The sequence below is a fragment of the Astatotilapia calliptera genome, chromosome 17 (genome assembly GCF_964374335.1).
Source record: "Astatotilapia calliptera chromosome 17, fAstCal68.1, whole genome shotgun sequence".
Lineage (NCBI taxonomy): Eukaryota > Metazoa > Chordata > Actinopteri > Cichliformes > Cichlidae > Astatotilapia > Astatotilapia calliptera.
Window position 1 is genome coordinate 17,347,733 of NC_137438.1, and position 27,990 is coordinate 17,375,722.

At 44.6% G+C, this 27,990-nt stretch overlaps 1 protein-coding gene across 10 annotated transcripts; it reads left to right on the forward strand.

The window, feature by feature from the left end:
• Positions 1-27,982, forward strand: eps8a (EGFR pathway substrate 8a, signaling adaptor). Of its 10 annotated transcripts, XM_026146793.2 has the most exons (24): positions 1-211; positions 8,633-8,720; positions 10,450-10,517; positions 13,130-13,197; positions 13,405-13,566; positions 13,740-13,889; positions 14,183-14,265; positions 14,346-14,482; positions 14,935-15,005; positions 15,324-15,450; positions 15,786-15,874; positions 16,107-16,181; positions 16,587-16,735; positions 16,811-16,994; positions 17,087-17,217; positions 18,422-18,533; positions 18,928-19,068; positions 19,162-19,197; positions 20,478-20,501; positions 21,200-21,458; positions 21,689-21,872; positions 22,408-22,540; positions 24,275-24,328; positions 27,134-27,272. In XM_026146793.2, the coding sequence occupies exons 2-23, from the start codon at positions 8,656-8,658 to the stop codon at positions 24,284-24,286; spliced, it is 2,460 nt and encodes an 819-aa protein (XP_026002578.2). In that variant the 5' UTR covers positions 1-211; positions 8,633-8,655; the 3' UTR covers positions 24,287-24,328; positions 27,134-27,272. The 10 variants fall into 10 exon arrangements, with proteins under 10 accessions (XP_026002578.2, XP_026002571.2, XP_026002575.2 ...); XM_026146786.2 differs by lacking the exon at positions 24,275-24,328 and having other exon boundaries at positions 27,134-27,982; XM_026146794.2 differs by lacking the exon at positions 24,275-24,328 and having other exon boundaries at positions 5-211; positions 17,087-17,118; positions 27,134-27,982.
• Positions 27,983-27,990: the final 8 nt, after the last annotated feature.

A 27,990-nucleotide genomic window follows, 5' to 3' on the forward strand; every position in this document is an offset into this window, starting at 1 on the left:
GGGCACACACCGCCCTCTACTGCGGTCCGTTGCTTTAAAGCTGATCCAGAGTCAGCCGCAGATTAATCTCCGCTAGGAGCTCCCGCAGCCGAACAGGAGTGCAGTTATTCAGACACAGAGTGCAGGCAGGAGCCGGTGAAGCGCCCGGAGCTCTCAGCGCGGACTGTGCCATGTCTCTGTGACCTCGGGATTTTTGAAGCCGCACCTGCAGGTGAGTCTCCTGATCCGCCGCGGAGGGGGGGCGTTGAGGTCCGGGTTAGTCCGGCGGCTCTGAGCCGTGGGTGGTGGTCTGTGAGCGGCTTCGAGCCTCTGACCTTAGTGGAACTGCGGACCGGAGCAGCTGAGCTGCCCTCTGCTCTGTGGCAGCAGCCCTGCGGTCACGGGCTCCCACACCAGATTCCGCCGGAAAGATCACACACAGTGAAGCTGTGACCGCGCGCGCGCACACACATACCCGAGTCCTCTTTACCTGAAGCTCCAGTGTCTCGGCCTCAGTTCGGCTTCACTCAAAAACACAGACAGAGCTCAAGTGAGTGTAAATTAAACTTTTATGGCCGCGCTCTCTGTTGCTGTTGGTGTGTCTCAAAAGAGTCTTAGTGGATGGGTGACTGGAGCTAAAGACCAACTTTAATGCCAGTTTATTCCGGATAGAGGTGCTAGGAGCGGGCAGTGTGTGCGCCGGAATGGCTGGAAGCTTCCATTTCAGCTCCCAGCTTCTCATTTACAGCCCACACCTTCATTTATTCTGGCTGGAGTCCAGTTCTTCCTAAATCAACCGAATCTTAAATGGAGTTTGGCACACTGTGTGTTCATAATAGTAAATGAAGGTGAAGGGCAGCTCCTCCCTGCGCCCGGGTGCTCGCTCTCTCCGGAATAAAAACACCTGCCTGCTTTTGATGGCGGATCCGAGCAGTCAGCGGGCAGGTGTGTGAGGCGGCCCAGGCAGCAGGCGACCCTCCCCGGCTATATGCACAGGGCTGCCCGGTGCTCCACTTGTTCGGCTCGGCCTGGAAGCTCTCTGCTCCTCCCGGTGGTACCGGCTAACACCTGGATTCATGTGGTGCACTGAACCTCGTGCCATCACTGCCGAGAGCAGAGCAGCTAGGTGAGTGACCTGACCGGGTCACAGTCACCTGATGTTTATCAGAAAGCTCCTTCCCCCATACACCATAATGAGCCTCTCTGAGGTCACGTCTAGGTCACTGTTACTTCACTGAAGTGGTTCTGACAGAAGGTGTGATCAGACCTGCTTCAGCTGTGTGTGTGTTTACTGCTGGAAGATGGGGTTGTTTTTCCTGCAGGTCAAAGGTCAGCGGGCTCTGAAGCTGAACAGTTGGAGGACCTTTGAGCTGGTTGTGTAATCGAGTGTTTGTATGTGGGCTTCCTGTCAGGCTGCTGCAGGCCACAGCTGGTCTTGGATCAGTGCTCTTCATGGGAACCATCGTCAGCCTGCCATCCTCCTGAGAGCCTCGCAGGATATTTCTGGATGTTTCCATGCCTGTGCTGCTCCACTCCACCTCTGATTGTGTTCAGCTTGGTGGTTGGAGGGTTTTGTCCATGGTGAGCGGGTCTTAACTGTGCTGTACTGTGCACCATAACTGACTCCAGGGTCAGTGGACGTGTTGTCATGAGGGTCTGTGTGTGATGTCAACAGCAGGTACAAATGGAGTGGAAACACGCATTATGATGATATCACTTATAAACTTTTCCCATGAACTCTGAGATCAAAGTGAAAAACGTCTGTCCCATCTTCTGGGCGTCTCCCTGGAGCTCTCCCTGTTTGGCTGTGTTGTGGTTGCTGTGACGACAGTGTGATGTAACCGTACCTGCCAGGTGTTGCTACAGGATTATGGCTTTGAAATGGGAAACTGGGGCCGGTTGGGAGTCGGGTTTCGGACTGAGCCAGCGGTCTGATTTTTAGCAGAACAAAGAGGAGGCAAGGGCGTCGGCACACCTGTTTCACCTGCGACTCACCTGTCTCACCTAACACCAGGTATCACACGCTGTCGTAAGGAGCAAAGACAGGAAGTAAAGGAGCTCAGGACCTCCTGAGGGACTGACTCTTCATTTACTGAAGCACACCACGGCCCGCCTGCCCCATCCTCCACACGGAGGGCAGCATGGACCAATCAGAGATGAGACTGTACTCAGAAACAGGAAGTTGAATCTGAAAGTTGAGACTTTGACCTGTTGGGGGCGCTGCGATGCACAAAGCTCGGTGAGAAGAATCCGAGGACATTTGCTGTGCTCTACTCGAGGATCCAACAACAGAAGAAGGAAACACAACAACACGCTCACGTGTGTTAGGTACCTGATCAGAGTCGGTGATATCATCAGGTATTAAAGTCCTGCCTGGAGACTGGTGTTTGGTTTCTGTGACACTACTGAATCGTCAAAGAGGAGTCATGGGGACACATTTGGTTTATGAAGCCATGAAATGCCAGATCAACAAATCCCAGGTTCTTCTTCTCTGCTGATCAAACTTCTGATCCAGTCCAGATGACCTGTGAGCAATAACTGATCAATAACTGAAGATCTGTCTGCACTCTGAGCTTCAGGAGAAGCTTTGAGTCTGAATCAGAGGCTCTGTTGATCAGCTGCTGAAGATCAATAAGTAATCGTGACACTGAAGTGTGATGTCATCAGGCAGCAGCTGTGTGAAACAAATAACATTTTATTTTTAAAGCGGGTCAGCACCACAGATGAATCAGGACCCATTATCGCTGCAGGTTAGATTAAACTTTATTGATCTCCATGGGTGCGGTGGGCGTGGCCTGCTGATAAGATGCGTTTCCCTCACAATGAGTCATTTATTCTAAAAGAAAACAAAAATAAACCGCACATTTCCTTAGCGACCAGTTTTGATAACAGTATTGGGTGTTGCATGACTCTTCTGCACAGAGTAAATTGAGAGTTTTAAGCCCACTCGGTGTTTCCACTGCCACCTGTCAGTTGGAAGCCCCGCCCCTTCCCTATCCCCCACCTGTCCGTCATTAGTGATTAGTCAGGCTTAAAGCAGAGGATCCTGGACGCCAACTCGCTGCTGCAGCGAATCCCGGTGCTGCACCAAGCCCTGGATCCTCGCTAATCCACCACATGATGCTTGGAGTCAGAGAAGCTTTATTTGAGCCGTCTGCGGCATCGACCTCACACTCCGCTCACCTGTGGACGACTTGGACAGGTAGGTGCTCGCTTGGTTTGTTACCGAGGCTTTGTGGTCTGAAAAGACGCCGTCTGTGGGTTTGTCTGCTGCAAGGATTCCGCGGTTCAATTTCTGGATTCAGAATAATCCGCTCTCCAAGTTCTAACTCCTCCCTTTCAAAGCTGCTTCCTGTGATTGGCTGTCTCTCACAAACTGGTGGTCTCAGGTCACAACGGTCTTAGTTTATCATGAATCACAGCATCTGCAGCCAGATGTTTTGAGTCCCGAGGAGATCTTTGTTAAACCCAAACCTCAGTCAGACAAGTGACTGATACTCCCTCCAATGGAAGCGAAGAGAACTGCTGATGTGAGTGGGCGGGGTTTATCCTAACCTGAACAGAATTTAGGACCAATAAACAGGGACTGAATGTCTGTGAATGATCCACGTGGCACAAAACATTGTATCAGAGCTCCTGAGGAGACAACAGGAAGTTGCTTTTATGCTGCGATTTTTGGATCCGCTGCAGTCGTCACTCTGAGGCTGCAGTTTGGCAGTTTGAGCCGGTTCAGCTCACGGTGCCAAAGGTTTCCTGTCTGTCCTCAGGGTGTAAATCAAGGGTGCCCAGTCCCGGTCCTCGAGAGCTACTGTCCTGCAGCTTTTAGATGCATCCTTGTTCCCACACACCCGAATCAAATGAATGGCTTGTTATCAGGCCTTTGCCAAACACGATGGCATGCTGAAGAGGTAATCAAACCATTTGATTCATTCAGCTGGCGTGGACGCCTCTTTATTCTTTTCCGCTTTTGTCTCAAATACCTGCTGACGAGGTGGATTGACCAATCAGCAGGCCCACGGGGCGTGTTTGTGTTTGGCGGCAGGTGTAATCAGAGCTCAGAACTTCTTTGAGATCAGTTCAGTTCTGTGGCTCTGACTGGAGGAAGTTTCTGCTGAAACTGTTTGAAGCGCCCTTCAGTGTGACCTCCATGATGTCAGCAGGTCATGGTTGTGACTGCTGCCGTGCCTGCCACAATCTGTGTCAGTCAATGATGCTCGGTGTGTTTGTAGATGCACTTGTTCACTGAAACTCACTCTCACAGAGACGAGCCACTCTCCACTCACTCTGTGCAGTGTGCTCCTCGGTACTCCCTTGCTGTGAGCCGGTGTAACGAGGCCGCCTGTAATGGGCACCGTGACCCTCTGAGCAGGAATGAAGACTTCAGCACTTTCAGGATTACTCAGGATTATTTTTAGCCTCCTTTACTGCGCCGGCCCTCGCGGACCTGCTCTTGAACAAACTGCAGGTGGAAAGGTGCCTCCAGCTGTGGGTCTGAAAGCGGGTCAGCTGGCGAACACGTGCTGCAGCGTCCAATGTCAGCACCACACGGTCACTGCTGATGAGTATGGATCTTTTCCGGAGGTGATGGAGCTGTGAGCGAATTGGTGTCAGTGACCCGATCACTGAGGCAATTTTTGTTTTACCTTTTTATTTAATAAAGTGTTTCTTCAACATACAGTTCACATTCAAATCTGCAACAATCTTTAAAAACTGATTAAAAATAACACTATAAAATAAAAAAATGAAGAAATAAATGAATGAAATTATGTTTTTAAAGGTACTTGCTAGAAAAAGAAACCAGGGAAATCTAAAGAGACATGATTAAATAAAATTGGAAATGAGACAAAACACTGCAAATAATTGAAGTTACAAGAAAGTCATGAAAACTGATTTTAAAAAAAAAAATACACCATCTAAGAAAAATTCTCACAAATGTAAATAAAATAATAAAGAAAAGAGTTAAAGAAGTCAAAATAATTTACAGAAAAATATAAAACTAGAGAACATGAAAATAAACGTGTCATAAAAGATTTGAAAGTGAACTTTGAGGCATCAAACTGTTCCTCCTGCTGAAGCTGCAGAACACGCTCAGTATTTGGGTTACAGACCAATCGGAGGACGTTAATCAATGTCTCCTCACTGTGAAGCCAGTCACATGACTCATGACCGCCATCTGAGATCAGGGACTGGAAAACTGAAAATTGGAGGGGCACGGTGATGAAGTTGTGATTGAGTGGTTGAGACGTGGCGGCGATGGCTCTCCTGTGTCAGCTGATGGTTTGTGAGGCAGCGGCAGACACCAGAAGCAGTTTCCATGGTAACAGAGCTGTTTCACAAGCAGTTTAATATCTGAGAGATGAGCAGAGTTCGTTCACCATCTGCACTGAGAAACATCAGTGAGGAAATGGGGAAAAACTCTGAGATTTAAACTAAAAGGAGGAGTTGTAGAAAATGTCTTCTCTCTGAAACATGGATGCAGTGTGAGCGGAGCACTGGATTGAGGGTGTGTGTTCTTCTCCACCTTCACTTGTATTAGAGTTTGATCCTGAATTTGTTTCAGTGGAACGCTGTGAGGTGGATGTTTGTTGTCGGAGTAAAGATGGAGGGAAGCCGACGGTGCTGCGGTGACCTTCTGAACCCTGACATCAGTGTCATCTCTTTTATGTGGGTGGAGTCTCACGGTTCTTGCTTCATGTCCGACCTTTCCAGGTCTAGAGGCCCAGAGCGTGTGGCGGCTCGAGCAGGGTGTTTTTCCAGTGTCGGCGTGGAAACGCCTCCCAGATCAAACACACAGTTAATGAGTGACCGACAAGGACGTTCTTATCAGCCTGGTGACTCCCCGCTTCATCTCTTTTCTTTAACATGTCACTCTCCTCTCCTCCCGCCGCTCACCTCAACACATTTATTATTCACAGCTGGAGTTCCTTTGAAAGCCGACCTGTCCTCACATCCATATTTTTGTGACATCACAGCGTCCTATATTCATAATGTACACTCATAATAAACATGGCATTTTATTTTTTGTAGCCTGATACGACTGTGGGTAACTGAGGGGGCTTTTAGGTGTGACTCACAGCGAGAATCAAAGTGAACTTTTTCTTTTCCTGACACAAACCAGTAGTGCTGGGCGATATGGAAAAAATATTTATCACGATATGAATTATTTTATATCACGATATACCACAATATTGCCACGTTTCCAGTTATTCTCTGAAAAGTTTCTTTTCTCCAACTTTATTTTGAAGAGACATTTAACGGAACTGTCACAAAAATGACAAACATACATTTTAGTGCAGCAATATAAATGTATCAAATGAAAACAGCTGTGGCCTTCACTTTTAATTTTTTTGTTTTGTTTTGTTTTTCAAAAATTATAACCAAATGCCAGATTCGGTAAAAGTGCTTCTTCTTGAGCTGCCTGTGTAGCCGTCCTGTTGCATGTCCGGGCATGAAACTGCAACCTGTCGCGCATCCATCGTTTTGAGTTACTGTAAAGCATGTTGCAAATCTGGGTGCACGTAAAGCAGCACCATGTCGCAAAACAACAAGACGGAGTTTCTTTGTGAAAAACCTTTCCTTTTTTTTTTTTTTTTTTTTTTTTTTAAATTTACGCAAGAGAAAATAGAGTCTGTATAGTGAGAAGACAACGCTGATATATTTGCCCCAGGCTATTTAATTATATATTTTATGTAATAAATTATAAAATTAGGTTAGAAACGACAGAAGACAAACGGCACGATAGCCATTTTTCTATCGTTCACACGATATATATCGTCATATCGCCCAGCACTACAAACCAGTTTAAATCTGTGTGCTTTTACTTTGAAATCCACATGGCATTTAAAGGATTAAAGTGTGTGTCACAGGATCGGTAAGGAGCTTTAACTCTACACACACCTAATCCCCACCTTCCTCCTGCTGAGTGAAGGATACCGGGAAACGTTCAGGAAACTCTATTTAAACAATCATGCTGTAAACGCCTCGTTATCGTAAAGCTTGCTGACCTCACAGCGCCATTGATGCCCCGCCTAAGATAAGTGAGAAAAGAAGAAGTGGCTCTCGCCGTGGTGACCGCATCTCCTCCCAGAGCAAATAGAGATGACAAAACTGAGCCTAACCAGCGTGATCTTTGACCCCTTCAGCTTCCTGGGGTGTCAGGAGGTGGTGGTGGAAAATTAACTTCATATCCATCAGAGTGGGCGGGGCTTTGTGGGAGTAATGATGAGGATTTAAAGCCACTGGGGCTGCACAGGTGGGTGGACGTGCTCAGGTGAGCAAGTTAAAGTCAGGATGACAAATTTGGAATCAGTGTAGAATCAAGCCAGATGCTGATGGTGGAGTAAAACGTAAATGATCATTCAAATTTCGAAACACTCAAACGATCCTGCAGTAGCGTCACCGCCCACCAGAGACATCACAGCCTTCAGACATGAACATTTAGAGCTGAACTGGATTTTCAAAAAAATTTATTTTCTGAACGTCATTAATCAGTGGCGGTGTTCCTGCGTTTGGATTGTATTGGTTTAGTGGAGAAGCACACAGCGGATTATGTGGTTGGTTCTTCTTCATTGCTTTCTGTATCTGCTGTCTTTGTACCTTTTGAAAACATTGACGTATATTGGGCTTATTTGGGGTTGTGATGGCTTCCTGTCACGCTGGAGGCAGGGTCTCGATGAGGTCACAGATCCGGCCTTGGCCCTAGTCTCAGTTGGTTTGGGTTGTAATGCCTGTACCTTGACTCTTCCTCACCTTTGTGTCCTCATGTTTCTGCTGCTGTCACCCGCGAGGGCTCATGATCGGAGGAGCTAACCAGCCAGTGTATTTTGAGATGGTGTTTTGGTATTTTCACTCTGCTGTCGTTACATCACTTCCTGCTGTGGACTCATCTCTCCCTGATTGCGGTCTCACAGGTTTTCCTCCTCTGCAGCACAAACAGTATGGCTGCAGCCTGGTTACCATGGCTATGAGTCCCAGCTGAATGGCGCTGTGGGAAAAGTAATCACGCGTGGCTGCACTGTACATACTGTGTCATTAACTACCATAAATATGCTCGGGCCCCCTTTGTGTGCCACGCAGTTTTAATTTCCCTGCCGCTCCGTGGGGAACGCCCAACGAGCCATTAATGAGATGAACTCTCTGAGGGCGACTCGCCACTCAGCACTCAGAAACATCCAGATTAAACCCTCGCGTTTCAGCAGCCATCCTGGATGCTCTGGCAGTACTCGCAGCAGCCATGTTGGCGGTCAGGTGGTTGCTCTGTCATCGTAGCGTCCATACCTTACAGGTTGAACCACTGCTGCCTCTGCTGGATGTCAGAGGAACGGCAGCATGGCATCTTCATTTTCAGCTTCGTTTTCAGCTTTTAGGAGTTATAGAGTTTTAGGGGACCCACAGGCCTCTGAAGAGCTGCTGTTTGGCCTTTTTTGTGCCGTTTCCACTAATTTAGTTTTAGTAAAATGATGAGTTTTGACGCCTCAGCATATATCAATAAAATTGTGGTTTTACGGCACCAGTGCATTCCAGTAGTGTCAGGAGGTATGAGCTTTGTGCAGATGTTTGGTCACAGCAGATAAATGTATTACATTTACCCGGAGCTAGCCTTTGACCCAGCAGTGTGGTCATGTGACTCATGGTGCGTCTGCGTCTCTTCCAGCTGATGGTCCACCGTGAAGCAGCATGAACGGATACGAACCTCCAGCTCTCGCCTCGGGCGTCTTCGGCTCCTACAGCTCGCCCATCAAGTGAGTTTCCCAGCAGCCTTTTCTGCTATTGGCCATGTTAGCCACGTTAGCTCACATGGTCACTTTTTGAATGTGAAACACTGTTAATAATGCTTACTCTGATATGAGGCATAACCTGTGCTGTTTCTGTGACACTGATTGTTTCTGAAATAAGAGAATCTCTTCAGGTTTTTAAAGTTTTATTTTAATACTGAGCTTTTACTGGACTCTGGTAAATTTCGTTCATCAATTCTTTAAGTAAATAACTGAGGTTAATGTATAAAACATTTTATTTTGAACAGTTTCAATTTTCGTTGTGTGTATATTTTGTGGCTATTTTTAAAATAGTTTAAACAATTTGGTAAGTATTAGTTTTAAATATTCAACAGATTTCAAAATAAGATTACAAAACTACAACTTTTTAAAAATACCATAAAATACAACCATAAATTTGTGATGTAAATGAACTGAGTAAATTTAAGTTTAACTGCAGATTAATTGTAACGACTGAAATCTTTCATTAGTAAGTCTTGTATTATGAATTATTATAAAATAGTAATTATTATTTAAAACATACTTTTGTATAGTCTTTGGTAAAGCTTAAAAAATATTTACAGTTTCAATTTTAAATGTATTTGAAGTGTGCATGACAATGTTCAGTTTTGTTAATAATTCCAGTTATTCCTGAGTAGTGCCCATTAAACAATTTTAATGGTTAAGTCAGAACTTTTGTTGTTTGTTTGTAAAATGACAGTTTTTGGAGGATTTTTGTGGCCAACTGAAAGCGTCTCTGAGTTTCTTATCCGTGCTGACGCTTCTCGTCTCGCAGCAGTAGAAGTTAAATATTACTGCAGCTCAGCTTCTCTCTGAGAAAACCTCAGATTAAAAATTAATGAAAACTCAAACCGGACACGCTTCAGGAGCTTTACTGGTCTCTGTTACGTCTATACCGAGGCATCTGCTTCTGTGACGGTGTTATTAAGAAATAAACTGAGATGTGGACAGGAAGCAGCTGTCTGACCTCTGGAGGAGCAGAGACCGGATCTCATGGTTTCTGGTTCTGAAGCAGGACCGTTCTGTTTTTCCTGGTTCGTGTGTTTATTCACTGTCCCCAGCCCTAAAAACATCAGCGTGTCCCTGCCCACATAAGAGGATAATCTGGGATAGACCAGCTAATTTCTCTGGCTTGGAGTCATATATGGAGACTGGATATTGATCTGAAATCAATGATTATTGATTTTATTTATTTATAAAGTCAATAATCATTTAAAGAGGGTCTCGCGTATAACTTCATAAGAATAACTTCCTGTGAGTTCCTGGCACAGATTCATTTGTGTGGCAATCATCAGCGGTGTGTCACATGACCAGCTGCTGTGCTGCGCTTCCTGTAAGGTGTCAGGTTTTGTGCCGGCGTGGCTCTGATGTAGTCTGTAATCGCGCTCATTCATTGTAAACATCTTCATGTGGCGAATTAAAGTGTGAACGTGCAAAAGTATCGAGTGACACAGGCGGGATGCCGGTTTGAGATCAGCACAGGAGGGGAGGCAGGAAGTGACATCATAAATAAAACTGTAACAGAAGCCAAACTCGGACACCTCAGAGATGAAGTGAAATAAAATCAAACACTCACGCAGTATCCCTGTCAGGTAAAATCACCTGGCGTCCAATCAGAAGCTGCTGTTGGTTGCATCATCAGCTGATCTCAGATCTGACCTTTGACTTCCTAACTCTGTTCTGCTTTCTGTCCCAGCGGCCATGATGCTCCATCTCCAGAGCCTGCAACGCACAAAGCCAAGACCAGTGCCAAAGCTCTTTACGGTGAGGACCCTCCTTCCTCCCTTCTCCCTCCTCCTCCTGGGAAATGGTGAGGCTGTCCTGGATCATTCTGGACCTCATTTATAATAAAGCTTGGTTCAGAGATGACATCCGTGATCGGGGTGGTACAATGGGTAGCTGACTGTAAGGTGTCTGCAGGTGGGAATGTTACCTGTGAGAGGAGCTGATGTTAGAAATGGTTTAAGGTCATGACGTCAGTGAGGACTAAACAACATGCACAGATTTCTCTGAACACCACATGCTGTAGTCTTCATTACTTCAGATTTAGGTGCTTTTATTCTTGAAACAAACTGAGACTTGGAGTTGAGTTTGAGACTCCAGGTGAGTTAGGTGAACTGAACCTGAGCAGGTTCCGTTCACCTGTGAATCTTTGTTTGATTTATTGGGTTTCAGAGAAATTAGACATGATCCATGACCTCATTATCTGCTTTATCTTTGTTCACAGGATCTGACGAAATCTATTTTCTTCGTTCGTCTGCCAAACACAAAAAGAAAAGTCACAGTGAGACGTGTGTGTGTGTGTGTGTGTGTGTGTGTGTGTGTGTGTGTACCACGTTTACATATCTTTGTGAGGACCAAAACTTGGAATTTTACTATTTTTGGGGGGGCCAACAGTCCGTTATGGCAACAAAAGGCTGTCCCCATGAGATTGAAGGCATTTTGAGACTCAAAATGTGGTTTTAGTGTGAAAGTTACAGTTAGGCTATGGTTAGGATTAGGCATTCATTTTTGATGGTTAGGGTAAGTCAATTAGATGTTCCCACCAAGATATGAAAGTGTGTGTGTGTGTGTGTGTGTGTGTCGTGTTTTGCCTCGTTTGGGCGTTACGTGTTTGCAGAGTCGATGTTTCTTGTGAAGCATCGATTATCTTCAGACAGAGGTTTGAAGTCCAAACTCGGGGGTACGACTCGTGTTGTCAAACATCTGTAATGGGACAGATGTTTGATTCGTGTGAGCTAGCCCTCAGGTCTTACTGTGAACACGTGTGCAGTAGCTCCTGGTCTCTATCTCCTATGATCTCCGTCACAGTGAACTTTACCTCAGTGAACATGTGACTGAAGTTCAGACCTCCAGCTTTAGACTCTTCAGCCATTGACTGAGGCCTCCTCAGTTCATCAGCAGGAAATCAAATTTTATGCTCACATTGACATTTACCACAGCTGTCCAGCGGGCCTACTGTTGATATAAACTTCAGTTGGAGGCGCTGAGTTAAGGCTGAGTGTGAGGTAAATGTGATGTGATCAGGAGCTGCAGGATTATGGAGCTGCTGTGTGTGTGAATGTTCTCACTGCAGGTACGATTCCTGCTGAAACTTTCTGCCGTGTCTGAGGCAGAAGGAAGATCTGCAGTGTCCAGAGACTCCAACCAGGATTTGGACGGCTGAGGGTTAACCTCGTCAGAGGCTCAGTGTTTCCTCTGAGACATGTTTTCAGTGATGTAGGATCTGGTTACTCTGGCTGCTCGGGTCATTCGTGGGATAAAAGTCGGCTGCTGTTCTCCAAACTTTTGAACTTTCAGCTCTGCTCAGGATTTCATTGCCAGGTTTATTTTGCTAATTCGCTCTGATCCCTGTCAGTCGCCCAGGGGCTGTTTGGAGTTGCTGCCCATGTCCGAGGAGGCTTCAGGTCACCAAAGAGACGTCAGCACTGTGTTTGATCATGTAACCAAGATTAAACAACGGTTTTGATCACATAGGTCACTTTAACATTTCCTGGGACCAATGACGGAATGGCGTCCCTCACAGTCTCAACAAACCCAGTTAGCCCCGCCCTCTAACCTGCAGGAAGTCCAAAACGCGCAAACACACAGCTGGACTTTAAGGCAAAACTTTCATGTGATCCCTCCTCCGTGTGTGAACAGGAAATTTATTCAAGTGAAGAAGAAGCTCCAGCCTGAGCTCAGGTCGTTCCTCTGTGATGAGAGCTGAAGGATTCAATGCTGTTTTTGTTTTCACACAAATAAAAGCCAAACGTCCTGGCGCTTGGTGGAGAGGAGCATCATGGGTAATCTGTGAAACCATTACCTGTTGGTGCACATGTGAATGAGTTTGTTTAAAAACTGAAACGACACATGGACTCTAGCAAGGACGTCGCTGTTGGCTGTTGTTCTGCTGCTTTGCCGCTGATTTGTGAGCAGCTGTGTGCCGGTCCTCCTGCCAGGTGGAGATAATGGTGACGATGCAGATTTGGCTCTTATCTGCGGCTCTCAGCGGCCTCTTTGTTCCCATCACAGCTGATAACATCTGTCACCTCCTTCCGGAGGGGCTCTGAAGCAGCTGAATTACTGACGTCCTCCTGCAAACACCACCTTTAATCCATCACATGTCCAGGTTCACTCTTCTTCTCTGCTTAATTCAGAGCATCGTCATGTGTGTTGCTTTAGTGTCACTTATAGGTCATTGGAGCAGCATAAAACCATCTTCTCATTACAGTTTCCTCAAGCCTTCTCTGAGTCCATAAAATCAAAGCTGAATACTAATTTCCAGCTTCAGTCATGAAATATGAACACAGTCAGGTTCCCAGGGGGACTTTAGGGAGACATAAACATGATATTCACAGTCCAGAATAAGAGTTTTTCTCTGTTCTTTTTAACAGAACAAAGGAAACATTACACCAAAACCAGCATCAACAGCCTGACAGACACATCGCAGTATCATGTGGAGGTTGGTGCTCACGCCTGCTCCTCTTGCCTTGCATTTTATCAAACCAAACGTGTTCAAATTTAAGGTTTTCACATACAAAGTGACCAAAAATCACCACTTAAATTATAAAAAACATAAGCTGTTTTGTTTGTGACTGTGATCGCTTGAAGCTCCTGTTGTCCTGCTGATGTTCAGTTTCCTGCCGTTACTCTAAATCTGTCTGTTCAGCACCTGACCACGTTTGTGCTGGACCGCAAAGACGGGATGATCACGGTGGATGACGGCATCAGACGCCTCCGTCTGCTCGATGCTAAAGGGAAAGTGTGGACACAGGAGATGCTGCTGCAGGTGGAGGAGAAGATGGTGAGCCTCATCGACTTAGGAACAAAGGTGAGGCTAAAAACAAGGATTTATTTTTGGTTTTGTTTTTTGTGGGGGGGGGTTGTTTGTTTGTTTGTTTTAATTACAAAAGGCAAAAAAAGAACACTGATTCTCAGTGTGTCCTCAGCTTTAAGCTCAGTGTGACCCACTCCGACTTTGACTTGTGGGTTTTTCTCCTTCAGAACGAGCTGGAGAACTTCCAGATTGGCTCGATCCAACACTGCCAGGCCGTGATGAACGCCTGCAGCTACGACTCCATCCTGGCTCTGATCTGCAAAGAGCCGGGTCAGGTCAAACCCGACCTCCACCTGTTCCAGTGCGACGAAATCAAAGTAAACAGCCTCTGATTGGGCAAGACACTAAGCTAGCCCTGAGGGCCAAAAGTCCTAAAACACTTTAAAGTTGACTTTACTGTGTGATGAAGGAGTTTGCTGTGAAACCTGTTTGCTGCTAGTAAATGAAAACTTTGATTAAAATTCAGCTTTGATGTAAACGGCAAAGGACCGAGGGCAGAGCCCTGTGGGACTCCAACAATACCGGCCTGTTTGGACAGAGTCAGATGTCACGTTATAAATGTGTTTCATCCTGATGAACAACTTAATGATCTATGTTCTTTCTCTGATAGGCAAATCTGATCCAAGCTGACGTAGAAAGTGCCATGATGGATGCCAAAGGAAGCAAAGTGAAAAAACGGCCGGAGACCCTGAAGTAAGAGCTGAGACACTCTGAGGGTTACTAAGCCCAGTTTCTCATCCTAGAAGCTGATTGGCTGATCTGTCTGTCTGCAGGATGATCCTGAAGAGCGATGGCATTATCCCCCCTCCCCCTTCCGCTCCTGCCCCCCAGCCGCCACCGTCACCTGATCTGGTGGACGTAAAGAGTCGTGCAGCAGCCTGGTCGGCATGGACCAATGAGCAGTACGAGGGTGAGTTATGTCACTTGCTAGAAGCCCCAGTCACCTGCGGTTCAAACCTTCTGGTTCTGACAGCCAGTCAGAAGAAATTTGGGTTAAAGTGAGAGGAGTTTAAGCGGCTTGTTTCGCAGAGTATTTGGGATTATCTCTGACCAGCTGCTTCAAGCTCACATGGGTTTTGTTTTTGTTTTGTTCTTTTGTTTTCTTTTTGACAGTGAAAGCAACAAATACTGAGTTTTGTTTTGTTTTTTTAATACAAAGGCTGCAGGTAAAGTTTATTCAGATGAATCATTCTGCTTTTTATTTCTTTGAGGATTTACTGTGATGTGACTCTGTGTGGAACTGATATGGGTGATAGGACGTAGTAATAAAAATGTCTGTGTTGGTTTTCAGTCACACTTTAATGTTTTCTCATGAATCAGGTGTTACGTTTTCCTCACACATGCGCTTTCTCCCTTCTGCAGCAGACGATAGACGGCTGTCGCAGGACAATGGGCCGGTGGAGATGACGGCAGCTCGCGTAGATCGCGATGTGGTGAGTGTCCCATGTGTGGGTGGGGTTTCAAGGCTGATCTGAGAGCAGCTGGAGGAGCTAAACTTGAATCTGAGGTCGGCCCGGGGTTGTGGCACAATAGAAGATTTAAGCCGATTGAAGAAGGCTGCTTCATTCAAGCATAATCAGAGTTTGGAAGCTTTGGAGAGCAAATCTGCTTACATAAGGGAGCTGAGAGCGCTTAACGCTGCGCTGTTGTTCAGGTTTAATCATTAAATAACGCATACAGGAAACCTGCAAGCCACCGTGAAGGTGAATCAAACATTAAAAGATCCTGAGCACAGCTTCTCCTTTTCGCAGCAAATCCTGAACCACATCCTGGATGACATTGAGTTTTTCGTCACCAAACTTCAGAAGGCTGCCGAGGCCTTCGGTGAGCTCTCCAAGAGGAAGAAGAACAAGAAGGGCAAGAAGAAAAGCCCCGGAGGTGAGAAGGCAGCAGAGCCACACCAATCAAAATATGCAGTAAAAGTGCTGATACTACAATACAGTACTGTCCACATAGACAGATCCTGCTGAAACCAGAGTGAGGGATGTGCTGATCAGAGATCAGCTCGCTGGCAGCTGTTTCCCATTAGGCTGCTTCAGATTTCTGAATCACTGCGTTCCTCAACAATACATTTATTGATTTATTTCCAAACTGTTTTAATAAATTAGTGTGAGTGACAGGAACACCTATCATTCCTCCCTCCTCTGAGTCATGTGACCTGTGACTGACCTCAGTTAAACAAACTGACCTCTGTCATGTTCTGTGTCCACCAGAGGGCGTCCTGACGCTGCGCTCCAAACCTCCGAGCGAAGACGAGTTTGTCGACTGTCTGCAGAAGTTCAAGCATGCCTTCAACCAGCTGGTACCTCCTACCTCCTCTTTCTCTTCCTCCTCCTCCCCTTCCCTCCTCCTTCCTCCCTCCTCTCACAGTTTATTTGCTGATATAAAACTCGCTGATCATAAATGAATCTTTTGTCCGTGTTTTCTCTTGCGCAGGTTAAATGTATTGATTATTTATTGTCAGACTGACTGAATAGTTTCGTTGGTGATGAACCTGCTTCTTGCCTAATGAGCTCTCTGTGCTCCGTCTGCAGGGGAAGCTGAAGGACCACATCCAAAACCCGAGTGCCGTGGAGCTGGTCCACTTCCTGTTCACACCACTAAAGATGGTAAGTCAGCGTTAGCGCCTCACACAGCTACTTCCTGTATGTGCTCTGACTTCAGGCATGGAGCTGGAATAAATCCTTAAGAACTAAAGAAAGATAGAGGCTCCACCTATCATCCATCCATCCATCCTTTAGCTGAGAGGCAGAATCTCTCCTCCCATCAAACCCCTGACATGGAGGAGGAGCATGAGGGACTCGAGACCTAAGATCAGTGTGATGGCTGGTCCACAAACGCCGTCACATATCACAACTGCTGCTCCAACCTTGAATCTCAGGTTCCAGTCTCAGTTCCACCCTCAGACCTTCAGGTGGAACACCAGAGCAGCTACACCTAAGACAACCCCAAACAGTGTTGTAAATGTAAGTAAAAAGTTTTTATTGTCACACCCTCCTCCTCCTTCCGCTCAGGTGATCCAGGCTTCGGGCAGCGTTGATCTGGCTCGTAGCGTTGTCATTCCTCTGCTGACCAGAGACGCCATCGACTTCCTTCACGCCTCGGGGACGGCGGAGGAGAGACACTTGTGGGTTGCCCTGGGAGACGGATGGACAAAGAGCAGGTCAGACAGGAAGTAACCGATGGATCAGTCGACTGATTTAATTGGTTGACTGATCAACATCTTGGTCTCCTAAAGGCTGGAGTGGCCGAAGGACCACTACTTCCCGCCGTGTGTTCTGAAGTTTCGTGATGGTTGGGAACCACCTGCGTTGCCGGCGACAACCCCGAGTCGTGAGCAGGAGCTCGCTCAGCTTGCTGAAAGCCTCGCCAACGCCAACCTGCAGAGACCGGAGGACCCAAGGCCGTGGGTGGCTCAGGAGGTAAGGGGCGGGATGTGAAAGTGGCTCTGAGTTAAGCTTTTCTCTCGCTGACGCGGTACTCACTCGTGGTGTGATTTCTGTTTCTGCTGCAGGTGGCGCTGCAGAGGTTCTCCCCTGCTGACGGGTATGCCTTCACCAACACCTCCTACAAACGCATGCAGATCCTGGATCAGGACACGGCCGTGGCTGCTTTCAAACACGCCGCCAGCCGCCGTGTAGACCGGTAACTGCAGGTCACATGACGCCCTGGAGAACTGATCCCACTGCTGTGCTTGCTCTGCTCTACGGAGGCCTGGGAGGGGCAAAATCAATACAGCAGAATAAAGAAAAATCACACAACAATCAACAATGATTAGATGAACTAAAAACAAAATTTCTAAAAAATTAACTAAAGAAAAGAGGAAGTTCAAACATGAGCGAATAAAGAAAACAGTAAATAGAAATTCATTATAAAAATTCAAATGAAGATATTTCAAAAGTAATAAATGGTTAAACAACTACGTATGTAAACAAAGAAAATATAACAAACCAGAATTAAGAAAGAATTCAATCTAATTTTCCTTTTTTTCTTCTTCATCAACATCATAACAATAATAATTATTATTCAAATATTTATGCATGCTCAAATAGAATAATTAATAAGATTTCATAATAAATGAATATAAATATACTAGCACTGTCAGCGTTAATCTCGTTACAGTTAACGCCATAACCGCATTAACGCAGCAAATCTCCGTTAGCGAGTTAACACGGATCGCCCCGTGCAAGGGGCTTCACGGCGCTAATGCGTTAACGAGCGACCCGCCTTAACGAACTAACGCATTGATTCTATGCAGCCCTCACACGGGGCGATCCGCGTTAATGAGCAAACGTAGATTTGCCGCATTAATGCAGTTATGGCGTTAACGTTGAAAATAATACATGCATTAATGAAGTGTTACTGAATGTGACTCAGTTTAATTATCAACGTCAGAACATTTCATTTATATTTGAATATAAAACAGAGGTGAGGAAATATAAGCATTGATCAGTAAACTTTAATCAGCTAAAATATTGATAAATCTTCTGTCACTTCCTGTTTGTCCTCCTGCTGCTGATTGGTTTTTTTTGTTGCTGGTTTTCTTCTTCGCTCGCTATGATCTTTGTCTTCTTCTGGCTGACGCTCCTCTGATCTGTCGGTGGGACATTTCTCCACGGCTGCAGCCGTTTAGTTTATGTCATCGCATTTTTACGATGTTCAGCAGCGTCATGGCGTCAGATCCAAACCGATCAGACTTAAAGTGAGAAGAGGTTTTTGTTTGACCTGATGTTCCTCCTCGGAGACTGATCTACCTTTAAAGTTCGGTGTTTGGCCCTGTGGAGCTGCTGTGCTGCTTCGGGTCCTCTTTCTTTTTTGGACTGAAGTCTTCCTTGTTGGTGTGTTTCAGAGGCTTCGACGCTGATGGCAGAGGGCAGCCCAAAATGTTTGCCAAATCGAAGTACGACTTTGTGGGGAGGAACAACACAGAGCTGTCGGTGCTTAAAGACGAGGTGGTTGAGGTAATCATATTAGTTTTCTTCTGCTCGTGGTTTATTCCTGGACTCTGAGTAGCTTTGCATGATTCACAGTTCAGAATAATCCTCATGTAGCTGATACTAGACCTTAGTGTGGCCCCTCCTCTCTGAAAGTGCCTTCCCCTAAAAACAGGTCTCTTCTGATTGGCTGGAGAAGGTTTTAAAAGCTGGTAGGTGGGGCTTCTGTGTCTAAGATGACATCAAAGCGATCCAAGAGTATAAAAAACTGAGATAAACTGAGTGTTCAGAGCTTTAATGTGTAGACATTGACTTCATGTCATATTAAACATGCCCATCTCTATGGGAACAGAAAATACGCAGCAGGAAGTGAGGAGGAGGGGGAGACTGAGTGAAGTAATCCCTGACTCTTGCCTGGCAGGTGCTGGACGACAGGAAGCAGTGGTGGAAGGTTCGTAACGGCTGCGGTGCAATGGGCTACGTGCCAAACAACATCCTGGAGATCACCAAAGCGGTGGACATGACCAGCCGAGGAGAGCCCATCTACAGCCACACCGTCCAGGTAACGCACGCTCTGACGCTCACCGCAGCAGCTCACTTCCTGTCCCATCTCAGTCACCTCAATTCATGTTCTTTCTTTATGATCAATCATCAGCTTATGATGCCAAGGAGGGAGTTTGAGTTGTTCAAGGTAGGACGAGCTGGGTGTGTGTTTCTAGCTCGCTGTAGTTTCCACTTCCTGCGTTTGATTTGCTGTGATCTTAAAGGGACAGTGTCACATTTGAGCGAATCTGGTTACCTTTAAATTATGAAATGACTCTCAGCTGAGAGAGAGATTAAAGCTGTTTTTCCTCTCAGTCCTGTGGACTGGACCAGGAGGACCCAGAGCTCCGTCATAGCTCCAAGGACATTTTACTTATTGTTCTAATATCTACTACTACTTGTTGTTGTTATTGTTGTTATTGTTATTATTATTATTATTACTTTCTAAAAATGACCCGTGATGGGTGAAATCCATGAAGTAGCCAACTTTATTTTTTACAATTATTATAGATGTTTTAAGGCTGTAAAACCCCTCACTACACACTTTTCTCAGACAGGCATGAACATTTTCACACTTTTCTCTCTTGTTTAAACACTCTTCAAACCTTCGTAGAAAAATAAGTCCAATATTATAGAATGAAACCAAAGGCACCCATGGTTGCCTCTGACGGTACAAAATGTTTTGTTGACATTGTTGTGTTTGTTGGGGAGAAAACATACAATACAGCACTCCAGATCACACTGCTAGCAATCGAAGATTTGAAAATTTGTAATTTGTAAATTTGACATGCTGAACGCATTCTGCATTGTACAGGAGACACGGCACGAGATTGATTGGTCTACAGCCAATCATTGTCAATCAGGATGTAGAACACAATGCGCTGTTAAAAAAAGAAAAAAGAATGCAAAATTGCACAAAATGCTGTTTTGTATTTGAACTCCATTATAGTGAGGGACCACTGTAGTATTATTATTATTTATAGTATAATATGAAATGTTGATAATACATTTTTAAACCTTAGTTTATTTCAGTTTATTTTTACTTATATTCTAAAAGGGTAAACGTGCTGATCTTTAAAGGTGGAATTTCTGTGGTTTAACGGATTACAATTGTGATGGATTATCTTTAATACTTTACTTCCTGTGGAGGTTTTCAGTGTAAAATGCAAAAGCCGACAGAAACTCAGTGACGTTTCTCTTCGGTTCTTCGTGGCGCTGCTGTAGATCGCTGAATAAACATTTACTGTTGGTGCCGCTGTTGTCTGAGCAAGGCTAAAATAAAGCAGTGGGCTGTCCCTTTAAGAGGTTTTCTAGGATCAGGTCAGTGACCAGTAGTGGCTCCTCACAGACCCTGGTTCAGTTTGCAGTGAGTTACACATGTTGATTCATCGTCTCATCGCCATCATCTGTCTCATTTCTTGTTGGCAGCAATTACTGGGAGAGCTTAACGAGGTAAACACCACTGAGACTCTGATTGTTGCTGTTTCGAGGGAAGCACTCTGCTCGCCTCCAGCTCTGAACAGACTCCACCGCTTTAGATATTTCAAATATCAAAACAGTTTTTCTTTGTTCACAGAGGTGTCTCGTCATTAGTCCAGGTCCTTTTTTAAAATTTTTTTACACCACCTGAAGTTCCAGCAGAGGGTCGGAAAACCCTGACTGCAGGAAGCCTAAACCCTGACCCTGAAAAATCTGACTGATGAGAAAGTAGAGGCTGTGCTTTAAAATGTTTTAAAAGCTGCTGCAGATACTGGTGGCTTAAAATTACCTGAAGGGCTTGACCAATCAGGAATATTCAGCGCTGCAAGCCCCGCCCCCAAAGTTGACCTGATGGCATGTGGAAAATGATTCATTGCGAGCTCAATTTAAAGTTCCTGAGGTAGAAATCCAATTTATTTTATACAGACAGCTGAAAACAATATGTGCCGCCCCTCTGCAGGCTTCCAGGAGTTGGCCAATAAGAAGAAAGCAGGCTTTTAGGGAGGAGCTGCAGCTAATGCGCTGAATAAGATAAATGAGGATTATTTTGAACTGTGAATCATGCAAAGCTGCTCTTGAGGAGTCATGAGTAAAACATGGAGCTGGAGATGAACAGACATGCTCACCTGTACACTCAACTGTACACTGAAAAACTCATCTGTATCCTGCAGAAACAGACCACAAGGACAGAGTTTGTCCCCAGCCAACCCGTTGCCACGCCAATGCCCCCAGCCCCCGCACCGGTTCCTCCTGCTCCAGCCCCCGCCAGGGTCCCCACACCGCCACTGCCTCCTCCGGCCGCCGAGCCCACAAAGCTGGCCGCCGGCAGCAGCACAGTCAGCCGACGGAACAGCAACGCGTCCAGCGACATGGGCAGTGTCGCCATGAGGGAGCAAAACAGCCAGAAACCTGCTGTTGCCGCTGGCAGCCGTAAGTCCAGAAACACCTGCTGATCCAGCTGTTCAGCCCCAACACCTGTTTTAGACTAAAAACACAAACAATCCCATCTTTTTTAAATAAAGTTCAGAAAATCAAACCGTGATCAGTTTGAATACTTTTAATATTCAGACTTGCTGAATAAATGTTTCTACTTAAAGAATCCAGACCATCAGAGGCAGGTGACATGGTACAGGTAACCCTGTTTGTGTTTCTGTCCATAGGAAGGAAGTCGAACATGGAGGAGGTCCAGGACGAGCTGATGCACAGGCTGACGCTCGGTCGCAGCGCCCAGAAGAAGTTTCAGGGTCCCGCCCGCAGTGGCAGCACGCCGTCGGTCAGCATCACGTATGACTCGACACCAGAAGAGGTCAAAGCATGGTTGGAGGCCAAAGGCTTCAGCCCCGTGTAAGTCTGCTGCTTTAACCCGCACTGACCCACACGCTCAGTTGATCCTAAAGTTTAAACCTGTGTTTAGAGTAGGAAGGAAACCAGAAAAACACAAACTGGACTCAAGTCTGAGAGTCAAGTCTGAATGTGACCAATCAGGCATGTTCCTGACAGTCATGTGACTAAAACGTTTGGATTTATGACCAAGAACAGGAAACGTTCACTTCTGGAAGCTTTAATGACAGTTTTTCAAAGTAAAATAATCCACAGTGTGACTTTCATGCTTCAAAGCGGGTCATATAAATAAAATGATGTCACTTTCTTTACCCGTCATCATTTTTAACCATCTCATGATTGTAGTGTGTAACCACAAACTGTAAAAGGAAAGGGGGACATAATTGGAGAGGCTATAATGGAGTGTGTGTGTGTGTGTGTGTGTGTGTGTGTGTGTGTGTGTGTGTGTGTGTGTGTGTGTGTGTGTGTGTGTGTGTGTGTGTGTGTGTGTGTGTGTGTGTGTGTGTGTGTGTGTGTGTGTGTGTGTGTGTGTGTGCAGCACCATCACCAGCCTCGGCGTGCTCACTGGCGCTCAGCTCTTCTCGCTCAACAAGGAGGAGCTGAGGACGGTTTGTCCTGACGACGGCGCCCGAGTCTTCAGTCAGGTCACCGTGCAGAAGGCGGCGCTCGAGGTGGGTGTCACTGCTCAGACCCGACGTCACCATCAGATTTATTCCTATTCTTTATAATCAGTCTGATTTTAAGTAAAGGAAGCAGAAATGTCAGTAACTGCAGGAAAGCAACAGAGACAGGAAGTCACTCTGAGGAAATGTGTGCAGTATTTCAAAATAAAGGTTTGGTTTGATTAAAGCTGGAATATTTTAGAAATAAAACTACAGTAATCAAACCTCATACTTCAAATCTTCAAGAACAGCAAAAACATTTTAATTAAATACAAACGTATTTAAAATATATTTTCAGAGTAAAGTTTGTGTATTTAGAGAATGAGGCAGTCATAATGTAGGATATATTCTTATAAAACAGGAAGCATAATTTAAACGCTGAAGTTAAAATGGTCTTAGGTTTCATAATCTTTATATTTCACTAATGAGTTCATACTTATTTGAACAGTAATATTTTACACCCAATAAAATGAAAAGTTAGCCTGTTCTAATATCCTGAAAATATAGTCACGTTCATTATTATTTTATTTTATTTTATTTTAATTAATTGATGTATTTATTTTAATTTCATGTTCAGGACAAGATTTTTTTTTTTTTTTTTTATCAAAAACAAAACCGACTTTTGACTATTTAAAAAGTCTGGGTAATTTTTTTTTTTTTTTTTTTAATTTATTTGTTATATTTCAGCTTTTTGAAGAATAATAATTAGACTTTACACATTTTATTAAAAGGATTTAACTTTTTCTTTAAGGACTAAAGGAGATGAACTGCAAATAGCTTAAGATTGCATTACAATAATAACTGTATTATACATCCATAATACTTTACAGAAGCGTCAGTCCCATGCATCCCATGAATCTAATGGTGGAGCCACAATATTTAACGAATAAAGTTTGAATATTAAAAGAATAAAACTGACAAACTACAACTTTAAGTTTCAAATAATCTAAAAATGAATTTTGACCTGTACTTCCTGCCTTTATTGAGTTTAAACAGCTTCCTTAGAGACATCCTCATCATGATTATGTTCTTAGATTAAAGGATCATTGACACAAACGTTCTGTATTAGGACAGATTAGTTTTCACAAATGAATCTTTGATGGTGAAATCGTGTTATTGTTCACTTTAGTGTCTGTCAGTGTGGTTTTATTACTGCATTTTATCAGATCGTGTTGTTAGTTGAGGCCAAGCTTCCTGACAGCTGATTGGTTCATCAGACAAACGCGTGCAGCAGGAAACGGAGACAAAACAATCTGAGTATCTGACATGTCAGCGCCGATTTAACTGATTACTGAAGTTAGTGAAAATGAAAGAGGGCTAAGTCGCTGAGTTTGACCACCAGAGGGATTCAACAGGCTGTTGGTGTTAACAGACACCTCAATGCTGAGGATTATTATTATTATTATTATTATTATTATTATTATTATTATTATTATTATTATTATTATTATTATTAAAAAAACGTTTTGTGCTGGAATACAAATCGGATCACTTCCTGTAATAAAATCTAAACTTCTTTAAAGGGAAGCGTTTTATTTGTAGACAACAGCAGCACTTATGATCCTGATCTTGACGTTGTCAGATAATCTGAGGGGTCAGAGATTGTAATCTCTGTAATCTGTTCGCTGCCATGTGTTTGTGTCTGGAAGCTGGAGGCCTCTTCACGATCTTTTCTGTCTTTAAGCTTTCTGTCGCCAAACTCTGGCAAGGTCTGGTGTTCTGGTGTCTGTTTCCCACCTGCAGGTTTTCTTCTGAGCCTCCTTTGATCTTCTGATTCTGTTACCACACTCATTAAAGGTATCGTGTTCATGTAAATGAAGCTTCATTCTGTTGGCCAGATTTAAGGAAACTGCATGAGATGGAGGACTCATGGGGTTTTACATGCTGTGGTATTCAACAGGAGGTCCTCCATGACTCATGACAAAATTAAGATACTTAATGCGATTCAAGTAAACCCTTAATTTTATTTCCTCTTTGGGTACCAACATGTTCCAGTATCTGTTAGTACTAATTATTATTTTTTTTTTTTAAACTTGGTCAGAAGATGTCAGGCGAACGCGAGACTTGTTCATCCTGGCGTGAGGCGCATGTTTGAGGGGTCTTAACTGGGACTTACCTGTCTTACTTTTGGATTGTTGGCCCTTTTTTGGGTTGGGGATCATGGTCAATAAACCACTTTAAGTTCAACAACAAAAATTGAATCAACATTTACCATTATTGTGTCTTGCTCTTCTTCTTGACTTGGCCTTGCTGGTCTTGATGTGGCCATAGGTTTGGGACTGTTGGCGAGTTTGGAAGGTTTTGAATTTAGATTGTTGGACTCCTGTTTCTCTTAATTAGTGACATGACTTAGAAGCCAAAAAGGCCCAAGATGCTGCAGCAACTGCTGCTTCTTTCGGACTTGTTGTTCTCAACTTAGGAAAAGTATTCCAAGCTTAGGACTAGTTGGTCTTGATTTTGGGGGGAACAAGTCTTAAATGAGTCTTAGTGCGTTAAACTTTTTTGAATTTGGATTGTTGATATTGGGGAGTTTTTCATCTAACAGAACTTTCCCGTCAGCTCTCTTTACCTGGCCCTTTTGGATTTATAGTCTATAATTAGCCCACAGATGAAGACCAACATTGACCGGTTGCACCGGAGGATTTGTTCGTATCGACACAGGACTCCAGACTAGTTTCTTTTCTCAGAATTCCTGAATCTGGCCATCAGAACGAGGCTCCAGATGTTTCATGTGTAGCAGCATTTTTAAGGTAGTCAGCATTAGGCTTCCTGCTGTGGCTGTGCACAAAGTCCTTCTTAATCTCCCTGAATGAAGCAGCTCCCAAACAATGCCCTTCCTGTTGACCTCTGACCCTCACCTGTTGCTAACTCACAGCCCCACCCTCCCATAGAAACCTGGATGTGTAGTAATTTTCACCTTCTTTTGGTAAAATGTGCAAACACATTTTCCATGTACGGATCTGGGTTTCAGGACTTTCTCCAACACATCAATTGTTAGTTTTAGCTCATATTTTTATTTTTTAAACACACTTAATTTAGATTTAATATCTACTGTTGTTAGTTTGTCCTTTATAAAGAAACGAACACTGAAAACATCCAGATTCAGATCAGCTGCTGAACCCACAATCTAGACATGGACCATGCTGAATGGTTTGAAATACCATCTTAGATAAGTAAAGTGGCGACATACCTGTGAAAGCACCTGTAATACTGAAGCGTCTGGTAAGTATAAATTAGCTGTCTGTGGTCCTGGATCAGTTTTTAAAACAGTTTTTTAAATAAAGTGACCAAAAAGTTTCAGATGTCAACCAAACACTTGCCTAAAATTGTTCAATCTGCCTGTAAGATCTTCTTCTGCACCTCTGGACCTTTTGCAAGCTCATTAAAGTAAAACTACATGTGAAAAAAACATTTTAGTTCACTAAATATGAAAATAGACTTTTGAAATATAACAAAAAGGGAAAATAGTTTGAACTCATTAAACTAAAGTAAAAATGCAATTTTGCTAATTTAGTATAATTTAGTACTAATTTAGTATAACTGTTGTTACATGAGATGTGAATGTGACATTTGAGCTCTGAGGAGGACTCACAGGTCACAACAGGAAACATCTGGAAGAGGTCCAGAGGTGCACATGAGACGACGCTGAAGAGCAAACTGATTAAATTTCAGTGGCATGAGGGTTTTTCCTGTAATTGGCTGCTTCCTGTAATCTTTTTGATCACTTCTCGTACCTGAACACCTCAAGCTTCTTTCCACCTGCAGCTGGTTGCACAAATATCGGCACTTCGGCCTCAAACGCTATATTTTCTCCCTGCGGTGAACGAACTGCTCCAGATCATCTCGTCTCTGGGAACACACAGACTCTGGTGTAGCAGGTGTTTGTGCCACCAGTTTCAGAAAATCCCGTTACCCAGCATGCTTCCTGACACCACACCGTAGACACATTCATCCACATGCTGTTTGCAGCTTGGCAGTCGCCAAAGGCTTCCCGAGGCTGAGTTTACACCAAACTGCAGCCAGCTGGCGCCGCTAGGCTCTGACCGACAGAAGATTTCACCTCAACGCGCCGAAAAAATCTTCTAAAGCGACGGCACTGACGCTCAGTAGATTTTACATTTATTGCTTGAAAAGCTCAGAGGTCGAGGTGAGACTTTCGGGGGCGCTCTAACGGGCTGAGGTGGTCCGGGAAAGCAGGAGCTTGTAGTTTGTCCAAGGTAACAGACCGATGTAAATAAAAGCTGTGGATAATTACCAAAATTCAAACTTAAGATCAGCTTGAAGAAAAAAAGTTTATAATTACATCGTAGTTTCTGACGTTTCAAGTTCATGGAGAATTTTTTTTTTTCTCTTAAATTTCCCTTTACCCTTGGATGGCCACCTGTAATCTGTGGAGAGGAACACTCTGTTTCAGTAAAGCTCAGCAAAAACAAAGTGGTTTTAGTGCGTGATTATTGGTGGAAAACTAAACTGCAGTGAGTCAGGCAGGCTGTCTAAATGGGCTCGTCTCACGAGGCGGCGCTCGAGAGTTTCCCGAGATCAAATGTGCGTTTGTGTCCTGATGAGTGTTTGTTCATGTCTCTGTTTCGTCTGCGTCTCCAGAAGAGTGCAGGCTCCGAGCTGCAGGAGATCATGAGGAGGCGGCAGGAGAAACTGGCAGCCAGCACCTGTGATTCAGGGGTGGAGTCTTTCGATGAAGGCGGCGCCCACTGAGCTCCACCCAGCTCCTCTCCTTCCTTCCTCCCTTCCTCTTCCCTCCCTCTGCTGTACCTTATCCTTTTTTTTCAAACCGCAGCCTGCTGCTCTCTCAATCCTCAGGCAGCGGCCGACCGCGCGGCGTTCGTGGAGATCATGCGGCGTAGACAGGAACTCCTCAGCTCATCTCCATAGAAACAAACCGACCGCCCACCGGACTGCCACACACACAATATTCTGCCATGTTTGCCTGGAGTTCACATGAACACTTTGGGGACTCGTTTAGTTGGTGAAAAGCTGTTTGCTCACCGTTTCCAAAGCAAAGCCTCGCAGTATTAACATCAGTGCCGCGCCCGGTCCTCTCCGCTCCATCACTGCGGTCAGGTCACACATAGGAGCGTTTCTTGATGTAATGATGTAAACACACTGCACTCTAAGAAGACTCGTGGAGCCGAGACATTCAGGATTTATGTCTTTTGAGTTAAGATTGTGGAAAAGGCTAAAAGCAAACAGGAAGTGCTGATCCTGTGTTTTTATTTCCAAAGAGGGATTGACCCTGCACACGTGGATTATTCCCTCTGTGCCTGGGCACAGTGAGATCACGGAGAGGCTAAAACTGAGCCTGGTACTTTAGACATGCCTGACTGCTTGTTACAAAAATGAAATTCACTAAATGAATATTATTCTATCATCTATGCTAACAGACTGATAAATATACATTTAAATGTTTTTGAGAGTTATTTGATGGGATTTCATTTTCTCGG

Bases quoted from the DNA above. Each gene is read 5' to 3' on its own strand.
- eps8a (XM_026146786.2), top strand. From the start codon at position 8,656: ATGAACGGATACGAACCTCCAGCTCTCGCCTCGGGCGTCTTCGGCTCC. The intron at 10,518-13,129 runs GTGAGGACCCTC...TCTTTTTAACAG, and splicing joins CAGTGCCAAAGCTCTTTACG to AACAAAGGAAACATTACACC. The intron at 19,069-19,161 runs GTAACGCACGCT...ATCAATCATCAG, and splicing joins TCTACAGCCACACCGTCCAG to CTTATGATGCCAAGGAGGGA.